The 18856-nt window shown below is 40.4% G+C and overlaps 1 protein-coding gene across 5 annotated transcripts in view; it reads left to right on the forward strand.

Moving 5' to 3' along the window:
- The window catches only part of LOC112246826 (kinesin light chain 1), a 34310-nt gene extending 18693 nt beyond the window's left edge, over window positions 1-15617 (forward strand). Inside the window, exons 8-16 of one of the 5 annotated variants that reach the window (XM_024415381.2) lie at window positions 1862-2035; window positions 2167-2266; window positions 3546-3598; window positions 5502-5569; window positions 5653-5761; window positions 6083-6247; window positions 9708-9838; window positions 11336-11402; window positions 13939-15617. In XM_024415381.2, coding sequence (XP_024271149.1) covers window positions 1862-2035; window positions 2167-2266; window positions 3546-3598; window positions 5502-5569; window positions 5653-5761; window positions 6083-6247; window positions 9708-9838; window positions 11336-11402; window positions 13939-14004 — 933 coding nt within the window. In that variant the 3' untranslated portion in view covers window positions 14005-15617. Of the gene's footprint in view, window positions 1-1861; window positions 2036-2166; window positions 2267-3545; window positions 3599-5501; window positions 5570-5652; window positions 5762-6082; window positions 6248-8543; window positions 9852-11335; window positions 11403-13938 lie in introns of those variants that run through there. The other 4 variants (XM_024415382.2, XM_024415383.2, XM_024415385.2 and 1 more) reach the window with 4 other exon arrangements.
- The last annotated feature ends 3239 nt before the right edge of the window (window positions 15618-18856 follow it).

Here is an 18856-nt window from a genome sequence, read left to right on the forward strand (position 1 = left end):
AGTGCTGTCATCAATGCAAAGGGTGACTATTTTTATTTGTTTAACATTTTTTTGGTTACTACATGATTCCATATGTGTTATTTCATAGTTTTTATGTCTTCACTATTATTCTACAATGTAGAAAATGGTACTGGTACTGTACATAATATGAAGAACAAACATTGTGGCAATTCATATCTTGCATTAAAACTGTAAATAAGCCTTTAATCTCAAGAGAAGACTGTTAAAGGTTTAATGTAGTCTTACTTAAAAATAGTCCTGGTCATATAGACTTAGATGATATAATATTCCAGTAGTTAAAATGTTAAAGTCATGTATTTCTACACAATGCCACAACACATTTTTCCGATATGAGAGGTAAACAATTTTGCTTTGTATTTCAGATGGAAAATGGAATCTGAAATACACTATCCCTTTCATTCCAAAACACTTGAGTGTTCCGTCTCTGATCAACTTTCTCCTTATCTCTCTCTGAACTATCTTTTTGACCATAACCGGTCAAGTTTCAAGACGGGTCAATCAACCAAGGCTGCTCTCTTCTGTGTCACGGAGACTCTCTGCACTGCCAAAGTTGACACACTCTCCTCTGTTCTCATCCGCCTAGATCTATCTCCTGCATTTGACACCGTGAAACATCAGATCCTCCACTCAACCCTCTCAGGGCTGGACGTCTCAGGCTCTCCACACTGCCAAACCTGACTCTGTTCTCATCCTCCTAGATCTATCCGCTGTCTTCGACACTGAACCATTAGATCCTCCTCTCCACCCTCTCAGGGCTGGGCGTCTCAGGCACTGCACACTCTTGGATTGCATCCTACCTGGCCCTCCTACAAGGGGATGTGGATCTGTGTCTGAGCCACATACTCTCACTACTGGTGTCCCACAGGGCTCGGTTCTAGCAGTGACTCGCTCCTGCAGGTTCATGCTCTACAACATCCGCAGAGTACAACCCTACCTCACACAGGAAGGGGCGCAGGTCCTACTCCAGGCAATTGTCCTCTCCCGTCTGGACTACTGCAACTCGCTGTTGGCTGGGCTCCCCGCTTGTGCCATCAAACCCTTGCAACTTATTCAGAATGCTAAAGCCGGCCTGGTTTTCAAACTTTCCAAGTTCTGTCACCCCGCTCCTCCGCACACGCCACTGTCTTCCAGTTGAAGCTCGCGTCCACAACAAGACCATGGTGCTTACCTATGGAACACAAGAGGAACTGCCCCTCCCTACCTTCCTTACACCCCGATGCGAGCACTTCGTTCTGCCACCTCAAAAAAAACAAAAAAACAATTATAATAATTTCTATGTCTGTGATATGTGGTTGTCCCCTATCTAGTTATCTTAAGATGAATGCACTAACTTTAAAACGCTCTGGATAAGAGTGTCTGCTAAACGACTAAAATGGGGCGGCAGGGTAGCCTAGTGGTTAGTGTTGGACTAGTAACTTAAAGGTTGCAAGTTCAAATCTCTGAGCTGACAAGGTACAAATCTGTCGTTCTGCCCACTGTTCATTGAAAATAAGAATTTGTTCTTAAACTGACTTGCCTAGTTAAATAAAGGTTAAAAAAATGGAAGGAAAAATCAAGGCATTAGAATGTTTTGATGGAATTAAAGCATTTGAATGTACCAGAGGCCACCAAAATAGAGCTCCTTCTGCAAAAAAAGGAATTTACCCAGTGGGGAAAGAAAAAAACGGCCCAGGCTACTTTTTCTATTTGGCTACTCTATGTACTTGTGGAAAACACCGGCCGTCTCTTTTTGTTGTGATAAACTCCTTTCTTGCCCCCTTTGAGAAGCTGACCCATTATTGCTTTATTGCCCACTGTTTTGTTATATTTACATGGCCTCCCCATCTCACCTCCTGTCCAGGTTCTGGGTAAGGACCACCCAGACGTTGCCAAGCAGCTGAACAACCTTGCCCTGCTGTGTCAGAACCAGGGCAAGTATGAGGAGGTGGAGTACTACTACCAGCGGGCCCTGGAGATCTACCAAACCAAACTGGGCCCTGATGACCCCAATGTGGCCAAGACCAAAAACAATCTGGTAAGAGGGTCACATAGGGGTTAAGAGATCACTGGCTTCGAAAAATGACTGCACATTTTCTAATGAGTTATGAGAAGATGTTCTTACTTTTTGAAGATCATATTCTTACATTCTCTCTCTTCCTCTCTAAGGCATCCTGTTACCTGAAGCAGGGGAAGTTCAAGCAGGCTGAAACTCTGTACAAAGAGATCCTTACCCGCGCACATGAGAGGGAGTTTGGCTCTGTAGACGGTAAGACACTCTCTCACAAAGCATATGTTTTGCTATCTTTGTGGGGCCATTAAATTGATTTCCATTCAAAATAATATTTCTCTAAAACCTAACTCCTAAACCTAATCCCCAAACCTAAAATAGCCTTTGTCCTTGTGGGGACCTGGGAAATGTCCCCATGAGTGAGAATTTTCCTTGTTTTACTATATTTGTGGTGATTTCTGGTACCCACGGACACACACACACACACACAATCTATTGTTTGATGGGCGCCCGAGTGGTTCAGTGGTCTAAGGCACTGCATCTCAGTGCAAGAGGCAACACGAATCCAGGCTGCATCACTTCCGGCCGTGATTGGGAGTCCCGTAGGGCGGTGCACAATTGGCCCAGAGTTGTCCCGGTTTGGCCAAGGTAGGCCATTATTGTAAATAAGAATTTGTTCTTAACTGACTCGCCTAGTTAACCTTTCTGGGATTGTTCGGGACGTCAGCGTCCCACCTCGCCAACAGCCAGTGAAATTGCAGGGCGCCAAATTCAAAACAACAGAAATCTCCTAATTAAAATTCCTCAACTATACAAGTATTTTACACCATTTTAAAGATATACTTCTCGTTAGTCCAACCACAGTGTCCAATTTCAAAAAGGCTTTTTGGCGAAAGCAGAACATATCATTATGTTAGGTCAGCAACTAGTCACAGAAAGCGTTTTCCAACCAAAGAGAGGTGTCACAAAAAGCAGAAATATAGATCAAATTAATCACTAACCTTTGACGATCTTCATCAGATGACACTCCCAGGACTCAATGTTACACAATACATGTATGTTTTGTTCGATCAAGTTCATATTTATATCCAAAAACCTCAGTTTACATTGGCGCCATGTTCAGAAATGCCTCAAACATCCAGAGAAATCAAATAACAGAAATACTCATAAACTTTGATGAAAGATACATGTTTTACATAGAATTAAAGATACACTTGTTCTTAATGCAACCGCTGTGTTAGATTTCAAAAAAGCTTTATGGCAAAAGCACAATATTCAATAATCTGAGAGGGCTGAGCTACTCAATACTGCCCCCCTGTCACCAAGAAGTTAAATAATAAATACATGTAAAAGTTAATGCTTTCAGGCTGCTGTCATCATTTTAGTGGAAATGCGCTTCTGAAAACAACAGTGACCTTTCAGTTGAATGTCCTAATACTTTGAGCACCCTGCTGCCTGGGTGACTGCCTGAATGTCTGTCAATATCTTTTTAGACCTGCATGTGTCTGATTGTTGTTTTTGGTCTCTGGCTCTGCAGATGAGAACAAACCCATTTGGATGCATGCTGAGGAGAGAGAGGAACAGAACAAGGTGAGAGTGTGTGTTTGTGAAGGGGATGATAGAGGGTCCACTTTCACTAATGGCCATGGCATGGCATGTGTCACTACTGACTTGTGGCTGAAATTTCACAACTGACAGGGAAAAGTGTTTCAGTGACGGTATGAAAGGGTCATCAATTTAGACTGCTGAAGAAATTGTGATGAACTGTAATCTCTCAATTTCCCACCTCTCTCTCTAAGCACTTATGTATATTAGGTTACGTTAACATGTCTGATCGGTTAATTTACTCTAGATCTCATTTTACGGTTCCGTATAATTTGTCCAGAATTAGCTGGAATATTTATGCAATTTCTTTGTGACCAACAGTTTTGCTATTAATGTGTTGCACCTTGGTCACGTCGTTGCCATTGTTATCAATGTTATACAGATGCTGCAGCCATATTGATGCTCAAAAGTAGAAAGGGGGCTAATGAATTTGAACCGGGGCGAATGACTGTCGTCTAAATTACACTCTAGGGGCTTGGGAATACGATCGCATTGCTAAAGTAGGCACATATTTAGTAGGAAACAACTTTATCATTATGTTGGCAAATGCACTTTTAGACAGATGTCAATGTTGTCATTAGCTAAGAAAGTTTGTCAGAAAAAAGCTTGCAATGCTAACATTAGAGGAGATCTCCAGATTTTTGTTACATATCTTAGCTAACTAACGTAAACTCACTCACTTTTGTATATCGCCTTGGTCCGTACAATTGCCCTTATTTTAGCGCCTCAAAAACGTAATACTTCCAGATCAACGGTAATGTCAATACCATTGTAAAGCACAATTTCTCCCCTTTCCAACAGAATAAATAACATGACCTAAACGCTGCCCGTTCCTGCATTTTATTTTACCTTTATTTAACTAGGCAAGTCAGTTAAGAACAAATTCTTATTTTCAATGACGGCCTAGGAACAGTGGGATAACTGCCTGTTCAGGGGCAGAACGACAGATTTGTACCTAGTCCAACGCTCTAACCACTAGGCTACCCTGCCGCCCCAATTCAAGACGGCAATGAGCCCCGTCGGGTCGTTTTAAAAATGGCGGGTGGGGAAGCGAAACTAATGCGTGTTAGTGAAAAGGAGAGATGATGTGTGGGAAAATTGCTTTTTTTCAGTCTGTCCAACTTATCACCTTATAGCCTCTAAAATGTAAATAAAACACTATGAAGAGTTTATATAATGTGTCATTACACACCTATGTGAAGGTTTGTGTCGAATTTGAATGGGGTTTTTAGGGCGGTGCTAAAGTGATCTTAGAAGTAAGATCGCATGCAGTGATGATGACATGACTAGGTATCCCCCCCTTACCCCCGTCACTGTCCATTTCTTGTTTTTAAATGATGAGAGAAGTGCTACACCTGGTGGAGAGAGATTGTAAGACAGAAATAGTTGCTTTATGCGTGCTCTACGTTACGACACGTCACAATGTAACGGAGGGTCAGTTTTTTTCAACGTTTCTCCAATACTATAGAGCCATTACCATGTCGATCAACGCTTGAATAGAAACCTAGTTCACACCCCCGATTTTGAAGTCAACACAGTCACATTAGTTTTTTTTGTAACCTCATTTGAATGTTGCGGTTGCGCACATTTGTACGGAATGGGGTGCGTTTACGTTAGCTAATGTTATACTGCATCTAAAGTCAATCTGGCGACATCAAAATGATGACAAAGGGTTTTCCTACTAATTATTTATCTTCTTTAGAAATGTCATTGTGTTTTCATGCCACAGCAATGCACTTTAGACCAAATAATTATCGCCCAATGAGGATGCATTGAGTAGAATGCTGACAAACATGCAACCCATGAATAGGGGTGGGTGTTTGTCATTAGCGTTTGAATTCCTTAAATCCTGACAACTGATGGATGTGGTGGTTCTTCTCTTCTCTAGGGAAAGCAGCAGGACGGCTCCATGTTCGGAGAGTATGGAGGCTGGTACAAGGCCTGTAAAGTAGACAGGTCTGTGTTGAGTCTGGAAACTCATGGACTGTTCTGTATGTGATTACATCATTAGTTCATGATGTGTTTATGTCTGCCCCCAGCCCCACAGTAACCACCACCCTGAAGAATCTGGGCGCCCTCTACAGGCGGCAGGGTAAATTTGAGGCGGCAGAGACACTGGAGGAGGCAGCCAAGCGCTCCAGAATACAGGTGTGACCACTGTCCTCTTCTGACACTCACATGCTTGAATAAGATTTGCCAGGCCAGGGTCATATGAAACTCAAGGTGAACGCACTGTTGGAGTATCATTGGTCCAGCAGCTTAACAGAAATTAGCAGGTCCTGCCTTTCAACTATTGTAAACAAATCCATAACAAAATCCAACACATGATGTTGATCACTGTAGATGGCTCATGAAAATGCTCCAGATTTTTTTATTTTGCTGTCTTTATCATCTTTGTACGTGTTTATTTGGTTCATAATGTGTCTGTATGTGTTTGTTAATGTGTGTGTCTCCTGTCAATGTGGCCAGGGTCTGGACACAGTGCACAAGCAGCGTGTGGTGGATGTTCTGAGCGAGCCGGAGGAGCAGGAGAAGCAGCGGAGCCGTGAGAGTCTGACCTCCGACACCACGGTCAAGTACGAGAGCGGCCCGGACGGGGGCGAGGAAGTGAGTATGAGCGTGGAGTGGAACGGGGTAAGTACAGTACACAGCCCAGGCCACACACGGTGTAGGGAGGGGGTACAGACACACACCCCTTAGAGAAAAAGTTATTTGTTACCTATTCTTATAGTGCATATCCTCTTCAACTTCTAAATTATTTGATGAGGGCTGAGTTGCCAGTGGTATCATTGATGGGAACTCTCCTAGATTCTCTGACTCCCTATTGTTGGTGTGAAAGCTAGTTATAAGTTGTAATGCTGATTGAATGTGATAATAATCACCTCCGCTCTACATTAATGCTTCTAGTCTACACCGATGCTTATAGTCCTCAACTAACGGAGTGAACACTCCAGCTGCTTACGGAAAACGTATTTCTTCCCAGACCTCTGTGCCAGCAATATGTTTTTTAAGCTTCTTTTATGCTTGCAGCAGCAGTATTTTGCTCACAACTAACACATCCTCTCCATGCAGTAGCTATTCCCTCTGTCTTTATCTGATTACTGCAGTAAAGTCCACTTGGTCACAGTGTATGTTTGCGAACTACACAACATTCACTGCTGTAGTCTGCTATTCAGAACTTTCCTGCTCCCGTAGCAACAGTAACCGTAGTGTCTAAGATAACCAATCAGCATCTCCTCCTGGGAGTCCCTTGCCTGCCTGGTCTGCACCTGAAGCCTCCGGGGTGACTGGGCTCAGACACATTCTTAAACTGTGTTCTCTACTGTACTGCACACCTATTGGACTGGGTCTGTCAGACACTCACACTATCCAGTTAGTATGTTAACCTGTGTGTTAAACCACACCTCTAATGTTGCCATGGTGACTTATTCATGTTCTTATCACTACTGATGCATGTGGGCTCTGTACTGTACATCTTCAGAGTCCCTCTGACACTTTCATCGTGTGTGTTTGGGTGTGGGATGTCATTATTGTACTGTCTGTACTTACCTGTGTGTGTGTGTGTGTGTGTGTGCATGCTCAAGCACCTACAGTATGTGTTTGTGACCTGTACAGCCTGATCCTCTGTCAGAGGCATAATACATACTGGATGGACAGACTTATACATGCATGTTGATTGTGATACAGTTCTCCTGCTGTCTTTTCCTCTGCATCCAGTGGCAGCTTGTTACCAGGTAGAGGTGGGGCAGCATCCCGCCCTGGGCCTGTCCCATTACTCTGAGTGATTCTAATTGTCTACTGTCTGCATCCCCTTGTCTGTGCATTCTGTGGTGGGCTAACTTGTCTCCTGTCTGAGTAAAACCTGTGCTATTGTGTGTGCAACTATGATATAACTGTGTGAAGACGGACTGTTCTCCAGACACAGTATCTCTCCTCTTTTCCATTTTTTCTGGTGATTTGATTTGCCTATGGTTGAGCCTCAGGCCTTCTGAACTTGGCTGTGGAAAATGGCCGATGGCTTTGTACAGGGAATTGACTCGATTTTTTTTTTATAGAAACCAAACAGGGTTAGAATACACAAGCTGGTTGGAGTTGAAGAATCTAAATGTTTTTTATTTTGGGTAAATAGCCATGTTGGCTGTTTTGTTGATATATATTTTTTAAATATACTGAATTGAGTAAAAGTCTGTTATATTCATTAAGTAAAGTTCTGTTAATTTGCTTTAAAAATGACATAACTACCAAATTGAGCAGCATACTGGCCAGCTCATACTGGTTAGCTCACACTGGCCAGCTCGTACTGGCCAGCTCGTATTGTCCAGCTCGTACTGGCCAGCTCGTACTGGCCAGCTCGTACTGGTTAGCTCGTACTGGTTAGCTCGTACTGGTTAACTCCGTGTTTTATATATTATGAGAGATGCTTTAACTGGCCATTAAGGCTCTGAGGTCAAAGACTGGGAACAGCAGTTAAAACCCCAGATCCATGCTACCTTTGCTTCAGTTGGATGCACTCAGCCTATATTTGAGGGGGTTGGATGTTTATGATCAGTTGCTGTATTAAGGCTGCTTTAATTCATTCATTCATGATTTTTCACTCTTACTTTTACCTGGGTCTATTTTTGTATTTTTATTTTGTTGCTTTAAGATTCCTTTCTCCTGTTATGCTCCTTAGTTGTTGCAAATGTTGAGTGTTGATTCCTTCTGCAGTAGTAAAGCACATCCACAACTCTATGTGGAGAAATAATGTCTCTGAGGAGGAAACCCTTTGGCTTACTGCTTCTGTCTGTCTGACTTCCTCTCGTTTCCTTTTACCAACTCCACATTTTTCTCTCCCCATCTCACTTTATTCTACCTCTTCATCTCTATTTTTCAATACCCTCTGTCTCTTTCATTCTGTCTACCTCTCTCTCCATCCCTGTCTGACTGGCAGGCATAACTCCAGATGCCTTGTTGTGGTTCTAAAAACTTGTCTTCTGCATGATGGACGCCTGCTCGCCTGCCACCCCTCCAGCTTTGCAGTTGTCCTCTCTTCAGACTCTGGTCCCCTGCTCTCCTCTGGGCTGTCTGTCTGGTTACTCTACAGGGACACATTGGGCCAAGCTGACCCCAGCTCTATCCAATGTCAATGGGACAGGGGTTCTGGGCTCTGTCCCAGAACCATTCCAAGCCTCTCCTGCCATTACCTTATCTTACTCTTTACTGTACTTAAATACTCTGTCTCCTCGCTCTCTCACTTGAGGAGTTTCTAACCATCTCTGTGTGGTGGTGTTGAGTGTTTAGCATTTACTAGTACTGACCGATGCATACCGGACTGCGCTTGCTCGTAGTGATTTAACTAACATACTGTAAATACTATGAGCTGGTGGCATGATAATCATACTGTATGCTCTCTCAGTGCACCATGGTGGCACCAGGCTACTGTCGGATTTCTTTAGTGTTAGATCCCGTACTCCATATGCTCCTATTGATGTCTAACTTAAGTGTTGTGATGTCATGATCACGAGGGGGCATCAGAAGACATGGCAGCTCCTGTATATTACTGTATATACATAGACAAATGGGGGAATGGGTGGGAGGGTAAAGGACAGAGGAGTGGGACAAGCCTTGCTCTGCAGTGCGGAATCTGCTCTACTAATCTACTCTGTCGTGTCTGTCTGTGCATCAGATCTTACACTGTCTTTCTTAACTTCTAATAAAACTTAACTCTTTGCTCACCCAGATCTTTGCCTGTAGCCTCTTTGTTTGTTCCCTGTCGAAGATAAGGCAGGCAAAGCAACATGTCTGCCTTGGGATAAGAGTATATTATTGAAGGAATTTAATTGCTGTGCTCTGTTGACCCAAGAGAACTATTGTGAAAGCATGACCTCATACGAGGTGTTTGGAGGGCTTCTCTGATTTCTTTATAGCATCATTTCTGAATAGCACACTGAGGTTGACATTTGGTCTGAATAGAGCGTCTAATTAGATGCACATGACAAGCACACTCTCATATGCACAGTCCATCACACATGCAGACACATGTCTATGAAAATAATTTACTGAACCAGATCTCTGTGTGTGCGTGAGAGTGTAACCCTCTGGCCTCTCTCATCAGGACGGTTCTGGTTCTCTGAAGCGGAGCGGCTCCTTCAGTAAACTCCGTGCCTCTATTCGCCGCAGCAGCGAGAAACTGGTCCGCAAGCTGAAGGGCGGTGGCTCACGGGAGAGCGAGCCCAAAAACCCTGGGTAACTATCCACCTCACCTTTGAACCCTTGACCCCTAATGCACAGAGGGCCCCATGGGTGAGGCCCTTCCTCTCCACCTCGCTCCACTGGATTGGTGTGCTGCCACTAGATCTGCCTAGAAAAGACTGAGCCACCCCTCTGCTGGAGGGATCTCTACTCTGCTGTGGGTTAACTCTGTGTATCTCTGAGTCCTGTTTGGCACAAGTCATGAATCACTGGGGGTTGCACTAACACATTCAAGCGGCTGATACTTGTGCACTTTCACTGGCATACACTATGAATGCCACATATTGTGACTGGTACTGACTCTCACTGGCACAATATCACTCTAGAAGCAGGGTAGTATTACAGACTATGTTGCCTGTGTGGATATGTCCAGTGTAGGAAGTGCTTCGAGCTGACTGGCAGAGAGAGTTGGGCAGAGTACTAGGACACAAAGGGCCTCAGTCAGCAGCTTCTCTATTTAATGTCCTTATAATTTGTATAAATAAGTCACATCTGTTGCTCTGCCTAGTTTATTCTGTTGTACACAGAGTACTCTCAATCAGCTGTGATGGACAATCTGGAGACTAAAGAGAATGGCTGAGCGCTTTAGATAACCACACTACTACTACTCATTGTCTGCTTTGAAATGTCTGCATTTCTGCCTATGAAATGTGTATTTTATTTATTTTCTTGCCATATTGTCTTCTGTTTTTTTTCACAATTTTGAAACTAAATTTTAAGAAGGTGCAAATATTAGTGTTAATTTTCAATAGTTTCTTGGTGAATTTTTTGTCATAACTTATTTTTTTCTGCATGGGCATCTTTTATTTTAATATTCTAATATTCTGTGCTGTGCTGTGTTGTGCTTTTATCGACAAATAAACTTTTCCAAGCAAATGGCTACAGCATGCCTCATCTGTTTGCTGGAATTCTGTATTCTTTGACTCATTTTCCTCTTTTTGCTTCTAACTCTTCGATGTTGAATTAACCCCATTATGATGACTTCTCTCTAATCCAGGAGACAGTAGAGAACTCTGTATTGATCAATACAAAACAATATTCTTCCCCTTGCAACAGGCACAAATGAATTTGGCGCAAAATACTCCCTTTAATCAATTGCTTTGTCACACTCATGAACTTTTGTTAAGTATGTCCTTCAACCCACATGTTATAGGGTAAAGAAAAGCCAAAAAATGGCATTTGACTGAACTACTGATTTGGATATTTTGTAAAAAAGTCTGCTGTGCTTTCCAGTGCATTCGGCTTCAAAGATTCTACTTACAAATGTACAGGTGTGGTATCACCAATTTAACCAGGGTTAGAGAGTATGATTTAGCTCATGCTTTATGTATTTGTGTGGGGGCATTGTCTGGGGAAACTAACGTGTGTGTGTGGGTCCCATAATAGTTATTAACCCACATACCATCTCCATTGGCCACATGTCCTTCTCCTCACCCCTGACCCTCGACCCCCTCACGGACATCTCCTTGCATGTCACTGTTCTGGATGCAGCATGAAGCGAGCCAGTTCACTAGGTGTTCTAAACATGGTGGACAATGCTGCCGGAGACCTCTACCAAGTAAGGAGCTCAAATGTCTCTCCCCCTCTCCATCTTTCCATCTTTCACATCACCCAATCTTGCCCCATTGTTTTCTGGGTCTCTCCTCGCTCATCTTCACCTTTGTTTGTTTATCTACCTCATTTTCTTACACTACTCTCTGAGACCTCACTTTATGAAACTCAAATTCCCAATGGTCCTCTTGGTTGTGATCTGTGATCAAACTGGCCCTTGCCCCTCTTCACCTGGGCAGTCATCTCAGAAATTGGTCACTAATGAAATGGCGAACATGTGTGTGGTAACATCAGTGGTTCACAGACTAACATGTTTTTCATGGTGTTCGCTCTCATTTATAACCCCTTAGTCACAACTTTCAACAATGAATGATGTGCAAGGTAGATGTGGGAAATAACACCTTTTGACAGTTGATTTCTGTAGCTGTATGATGAGTGAGGAAATGAGATCAAAGATGAACCAGGGATAATAGTTTGCAACCAGATGATCAACAGCAACCTTTTTTAAAGTTTTACTCCTGTTAATAACTGACTTGTATCAATTGTTCAGAAAGATTCATCTGAATGGTTTGATTTGAGAATATGCATCACTGGACAATAGGACCTTTCTACATGGTGATATACTGGTTCTGCCAACCCACCATACGATAAGGGTGTAACTCCAGAATACAGTGCCAGTCTGTGCACCACTCATCACTGTCACCGAGCTCCAGATTTTGACATCTCATTTATATTATGTACCACATTCCCCAAATACTCAATAGTGATACTCAACAGTGCCTTCAGAAAGTATTCACGCCCCTTGACTTTTTCCATGTTATGTATTGTTATAACATTGACCAAAAATCTTAATTTAATCACTGGCCTAAATATAATATCCCCTAGTGTCAAAGTGGAATTATGTTTATTTTTTATTTGTACTAATTCATTAAAAATGAAAAGCTGAAATGTATTGAGTCAAGTATTCAACCCCTTTGTTACGGTAAACCGAAATATTTTCAGGAGTAAGAATGTTCTTAACAAGTTGCATGAACTCACTCTGTGTGCAATAGTGTTAACATGATTTTAAATGACTAACTCATCTCTGTACCCCACACATACAATGATCTGTAAGGCCCCTCAGTCGAGCAGTGAATTTCAAAAACCGATTCAACCACAAAGACCAGGGAGGTTTTCCAATGTCTCGCAAAGACCACCTATTGGTAGATTGTAAAAAATACAATAAAAACGGATGCTGAATATCACTTTGAGCATGGTGAAGTTATTAATTACACTTTTGTGTGCCAATACACCAGTTACTACAAAGATACAGGCGTCCTTCCTAACACGGTTGCCGGAGAGGAAGGAAACCGCTCAGGGATCTCACCATGAGGCCAATGGTGACTTTAAAACAGTTGGAGTTTAATGGCTATAATAGGAAAAAACTGAAGATGGATCAACATTGTAGTTACTCCTCAATATTAACCTAAATGACAGAGTGAAAAGGAAGCCTGTACATCAAAGTATTCCAAAACATGCATCCTGTTTGCAACAAGGCACTACAATAATACTGCAAAGATTTTAGCAAAGCAATTCACATTTTGTCCTGATTACAAAGTGTTATGTTTGGTGCAAATCAAATACATCACATTACTGAGTTATCACCATATTTTCAAGCATATTGGTGACTGCATCATGTTATGGATAGGCTTGTAATCGTTAAGGACTGGGGAGTTTTTCAGGATAAAAAATAAACGGAATGGAGCTAAGCACAAGCAAAATCCTAGAGGAAAACCTGGTTCAGTCTGCTTTCCACCAGACACTGGGAGATGAATTCACCGTTCAGCAGGAAAGTAATCTAAAACACAAGGCCAAAACAACGCTTTCTTACGAAGAAGACTGTAAATGTCCCTGAGTGGCCGAGTTTTACTTAAATCTGTTTAAATCTATGGCAAGAATTGAAAATGGTTGTCTAGCAATGATCCACAACCAATTTGACAGAGGTTGAAGAATTTTTAAAAGAATAATGTGCAAATATTGTATAATCTAGGTGTGCAAAGCTCTTAGACTTACCCAGAAAGACTCTGCTGTAATCGCTACCAAAGGTGATTCTAACATGTATTGACTCGGGTGTGAATAATTGTGTATATGAGAGATTTCTGTATTTAATTTTCAATAAATTTGCAGAAATTCTAAAAACATGTTTTTACTTTGCCATCATGGGGTATTGTATGTAGATGGTTGAGGAAAAAAACAAAATGAATCGGTTTTGAATCAGGCTGTAACACCTCAATGTCAAGGGGTATAAATACGTTTTCAAGGCACTGAATCTATATATATTGAATCTGTTCCTAGGCCGTCATTGAAAATAAGAATTTGTTTTTAACGGACTTGCCTAGTTAAATAAAATGTAAATATTCCATATTCAAGAAAAACAAGACATTTTCTTCATGGAAATGTGAAGGATGTTTTATCTGTGATGTTGGACCCTCTACATGAATAGTTTTTGTTGTTGTATTTCTTCAACCTATTCTGAATCCTATTCCCTCTGTTGCCTTCTCTAGGAGCAAAATAATCATCTGACAAACAGTCGTGACCTGAGTGCCAGCCACAATGACCTGGCACATTGAAGGTTAGAACTGAGTGGAGAGGTGAAAGGTCGTGGGATCAGTCTCCTGACCCCCCCACCCCCAATCTTCAGATCCTGCCTCCGCCTATGAGTTGTCCCCCTCCAATATAATCCTGTACATAGCTGACTAACTGTTAAACCCCCCCCCCAGGTTAAACCAAACAAACCCTTCCTAAACTACACACAACCGTCCATCTGCTCACTACAGCTGGCTACAGCACGTAGGTTTAACAATCTAATTGCACTTTGATCTAGTCGCTGGTTTTCTTAGAGGGTGTTTTTATTGAAATGTTTTCTCTTAATATCAAAATATATTTTTGCAACATGATATTAGTTATAATGAAGGACAAGTGTATAATGCTAAGTCAAGTGTGAGTGGATGTAAGTGTGCACCTATATTTTTGTGATTGAATGCTCATGAGAGAGAACATTCATTTTTATTTTCTGTGTGGTTGCTTTTTTCTACCTTTCCTCCACAGATCTAAAGAATAACTTAGATAATTTGGTTATCACTTTAATGGAATAGGTGAGCAGTTCAGGAGGTCACAATAGAGTATCTCATTCCCCCTTTATGTCCAAATTGATGTCCTGTGTGTCTTTATTGAAGTGATAGCTGTGCTTATATGAAGTTTAATGTTTACATTTGGGTTGTGTAAATTGTTTTATTGTATTTCCTACGCTGCTCTGGGGGAATCTTTTGTTTCTTGGCATCAGAGTTCTAGAAACTGATAGTTCTGCCTCTTTTTATAGTGATATTACTTACTGCAATTGAAGAAACTGCTCCATGTATATGAAGTTATGAGGCAGGAGCGTTGTGTTGGCACATGAAGTATATCTTGTCGATTTCTCAGGATTGTCACAGAACAGAAGATCACTAGCCAGGCTAGTTTTGATATTATACACTGACTGCACAAGATATTTAACACCAACCTGTTACAGTCAAATGCAATTTCCAGTAATAGGTGAATAACATTGTTACAATCTAGAGTAGAAACATTGTTTAACAATTTGTACCAGTCTGTTTCTGGATGTTGAATGATGAATTAAGAGTAAGACTGTGTATAAAGAGTGAAATTAATCTTAAAGGACTTGTACTTTATGAATATCCAACCAAAAAGTGAACATTTTTAATAGATCTATTGCAGGTCTGTCACCACCATATTTGCATTGTTTTACTTTGTTCTCAAAACTTTAAAATTAGTGTTTTTTCGTTTCTGGACCATGCTTTATTTTGGTTCACAGACATCACCCTACTGACCCTTGACATGGGTGTGGACTGCTTGTTTGGTGGACTGTGTTAATGTGGGCTGTTGATGGGGATGTGTGATATCGTTCTCTATTGTAAGGAAGGTGACTAACATTTGACTTTAGAAAGCATAGGACAAGGGTCGCCCCCAGTCCCTCACCAGGAACAGCACTAGTTAGGGATAAAGGGAAAACACCGGTTAGACTGTCCAAGGAACAGGACTTATTTTAATGATGAACAAGCTAACTGTCATGAGCAGAGTGTACCACCGTGTAGTGAGTAATTTGCTTAGTAAATACCAGAAATTGTTTGAGCATTTCAAGCAGAGGTCTGTGGTATAGTTAACTTTATACTGCAGTTTGTAAAAATATATATATATATATTTATATATATATATATTTAGTGGCTCAGTAACGGGCATAGGCTTTTCTATGCAGAATGCAGTTGGTAATTTGAAAAACTTTTACATATGTAACACACAACGAAGCATGTGATTAACTTGTGCAAACTTTTGGCCTTACCTTGTTATGTGTATGTATAACATCATACTCTTAAAACATTGTGGTAACATTGTGCTTGTCAGGATGGAATATACAAATGCAAGGAACGTTGATTTAAGCACAAACCTGTAAGCTAAATATGTGTTGGATGCTCCCATATGACTGTTGATCAGTTTGTCTGTCAATCATCAACCTGCTTTATTTGTGTTTTCTCCATTATGTGTTCGCTCAGAGTTACTGGTAAGGTACTACAGTGTCCAATTGATTAGAAAGGCACATCAATTCATAGGGCTAGACATTGAATTATTGAAGACAAAATGTATGCTTTTATTTCAGAAGCATTAATTCAAGTATACTGTGTTGAGAGAAAATAGGACCCTATTTCTGAAATGTAATCACCCCCTGACCCTGTGTTTATGACCATATTTTTACAAACTTAAATGATCATGAAATCCCTCAAATGCCTGGGCAGATATTATTATTTGTTCTTCAAAGTATTGATCCTGACGTATTTTGCTTTACTGGCAAAACAGTAACGATAATGAATCCTATTCTTAAACTCGAAGACCGTTGTGGTTAATTATTTGAAATTAGTAATCCTATGAGCAGTGGTACTCTTGAGTCACTGTTGAGGTGATGCACATATTCCTATGGAGAAGGGCAACAAGCTCTGAACTAATGGTCAAATTCGTTTTGCATGGCCAGGTGCCCCCGGTTGATCCTTTTAGACCATTCCATTGGTTCTTAAGGGAAATCTCAACCCACCTGGTGCAACAGGCCATGCAAAACGAACTCCACCAGTGAAACACTGTTGGGAAATCTTCATGATGACATTACCATATTGTTAGTGGGTCTTAACAGTCAATGCACCAGCCTCTCTACTGTCCATCTGTTCCTTTGTTTTTGAAAGTGCAATTTTTGTTTGTTTGGGGTTGGCCTGGAGTGTGTATGTGTGGGGATGTCCTGAGCTGCACTGACGATAGGATCAAACTCCCAGCCTCTCTCCTTTAGGCTGCCTGCTGTGCTGGCTGGATCAGCCCATAAACAGTGGTGAAGTGTTTGCCCTTCAAAAATATATTGTATGGTATAAATTGTATGAATAAAATAATACAAATGTTTTTCTTAGTCCCTCTATAATTTTTGGGTCTGATAAAGGAGCATTGGATCATGGAGCAGAGCATGACAGGGGAGATAGACATACAGGATAATGATCATTCCCTCATCGCCCCCTACTGAATTTTATTAAGTAGACTATACATGCTGTATCTGTAATCCATCAATTAATAAACTTTCAAAAACTGATCTTGTTTAGTGAATCTAAAATCTTTAATGAGTCTTGAACATTTTTTTTAAAGATACAAGATTAGAAATCATATAGGTGGAGCAATTATTGTTTGTTGCTATGTCATATCAAAACAATGTGTAGTGTTATCCATTGCAAATCAATGTTATTATTCCTACTTTTTCCTAAATGTAAGCAGGTTTCCATTTATGCGAGTAAGTGTCGGATAAAACATGTAATGACAGGCCGAATGGAAACAAATGTTTCGATAAACTTTTAAAATGTCGACAAAACTAAATTCGCTAGATAGACAATGTGGATCTTTTTTTTGTCGGTATATTGAATTATGTGGGAAATATCGGTGGAAACGCTTTTATGCGTAAATATTGATATAATAACCATATTTTTAGTAAACATTGCGTCACGCGATGACATGTTGTGTGGTCCTCCCACTACGACACGTCGGGAAAGAATGCAGTTATTAGGCTACAGATTAAATAAATGATAATGAATTTAACAGGAGATCGCGCTCTTGGTTAGAGCGCACGTGCTAATACCAGAGTGGGCACACTTGCTATATGGTGAGAAAACCATCAGCTGAGTTGAAAATGCGATGGAAACCCATTTAACTTATTTTTATTCGGTACATGAGAACTTAACATCAAAATGTATGTTTATGTAGTATGTCATCACTCACAGCCTTTTAATTGCAACAATTCAATTTGATGCAACCATCTCTGGTGGGGAAATGCGCATATCGTTTTTATTCGAATTTTTTAATATTCGCAATTTCGCATGGAAATCTGTTGCTAATTAGATGGAAACCTAAACTGTGTTTGAATACTCATACTAACCACACTATATGTTACGTAAATTGAGTATATAGTTTGCTTATTGGTCATAGTATAGATATAGTTATTATGGTAAAGATTCTAACATCTTTGTTGTTGGTAGAGTATTTAATTGTATTAAAATATAGTTACATGTATTTTTGTAAGGTAAGAAAATGTGGTGTTTTGTTTGTAAATGTACATTTTTTAATATGAAATTTGGCCAAAATAATTCAATTATTTTCATAACATCGTTTCAACCTATTTCTATCGTAGGTAAATAATCCAAGCAGTACATCTCTCCATAATAGTGTAAAATCTTTATAAATGTGTTCAATTATAAATCTACTGATGTCTTGCCAATAATTCCTTACATGAATACAATGACAAAAAAAGATGCAACACCATTTCTGGGTGGTCATTACAAAAGGTACAATTTGAATGTATGTTTTTCTTAAAACTTCTTCATATAGTGGTTGGCAGGATAATATTTATGAATAATTTTAAAAGACACTTCCTTAATTTTGTTAATAAGTAGGTATGTGTGTGGCAATATCCCAACTTTTTTTCCAACAGATATCAATAAAAACCGTTCCAGTAAGGCATGACATAAGGTATAGATAGATACAACATCCTGCTGAAACAAGGCTTGAATTGCTCTATTGTTGTTGAATGGACCTAAAGAAAAACACATTTTTCTACTGATGAGACAACAGGATTAATTGTAGGTATGTTCTAAGGGTCAGGTCTTGACACGTTCCTGAATAATAAAGCAACACACGAGGGAATGGTATGTAAAACAATTTCAAAATATTTAGGTGTAAAGTGATAAGAATTCCTTATAATAAATAAAATAAGTTGGCTCACCAATAGGATATTATTTCTGAACCAATATTCTAAAAACAAAGAAGTGTCTAGATTATTCCATATATAATGTGTGGAGAAAAAAATATGCTTATAATTGAAGATCCATAACAAGAAACCCTGCCGATTAA

Source organism: Oncorhynchus tshawytscha, linkage group LG08, assembly GCF_018296145.1.
Source record: "Oncorhynchus tshawytscha isolate Ot180627B linkage group LG08, Otsh_v2.0, whole genome shotgun sequence".
Classification (NCBI taxonomy): domain Eukaryota; kingdom Metazoa; phylum Chordata; class Actinopteri; order Salmoniformes; family Salmonidae; genus Oncorhynchus; species Oncorhynchus tshawytscha.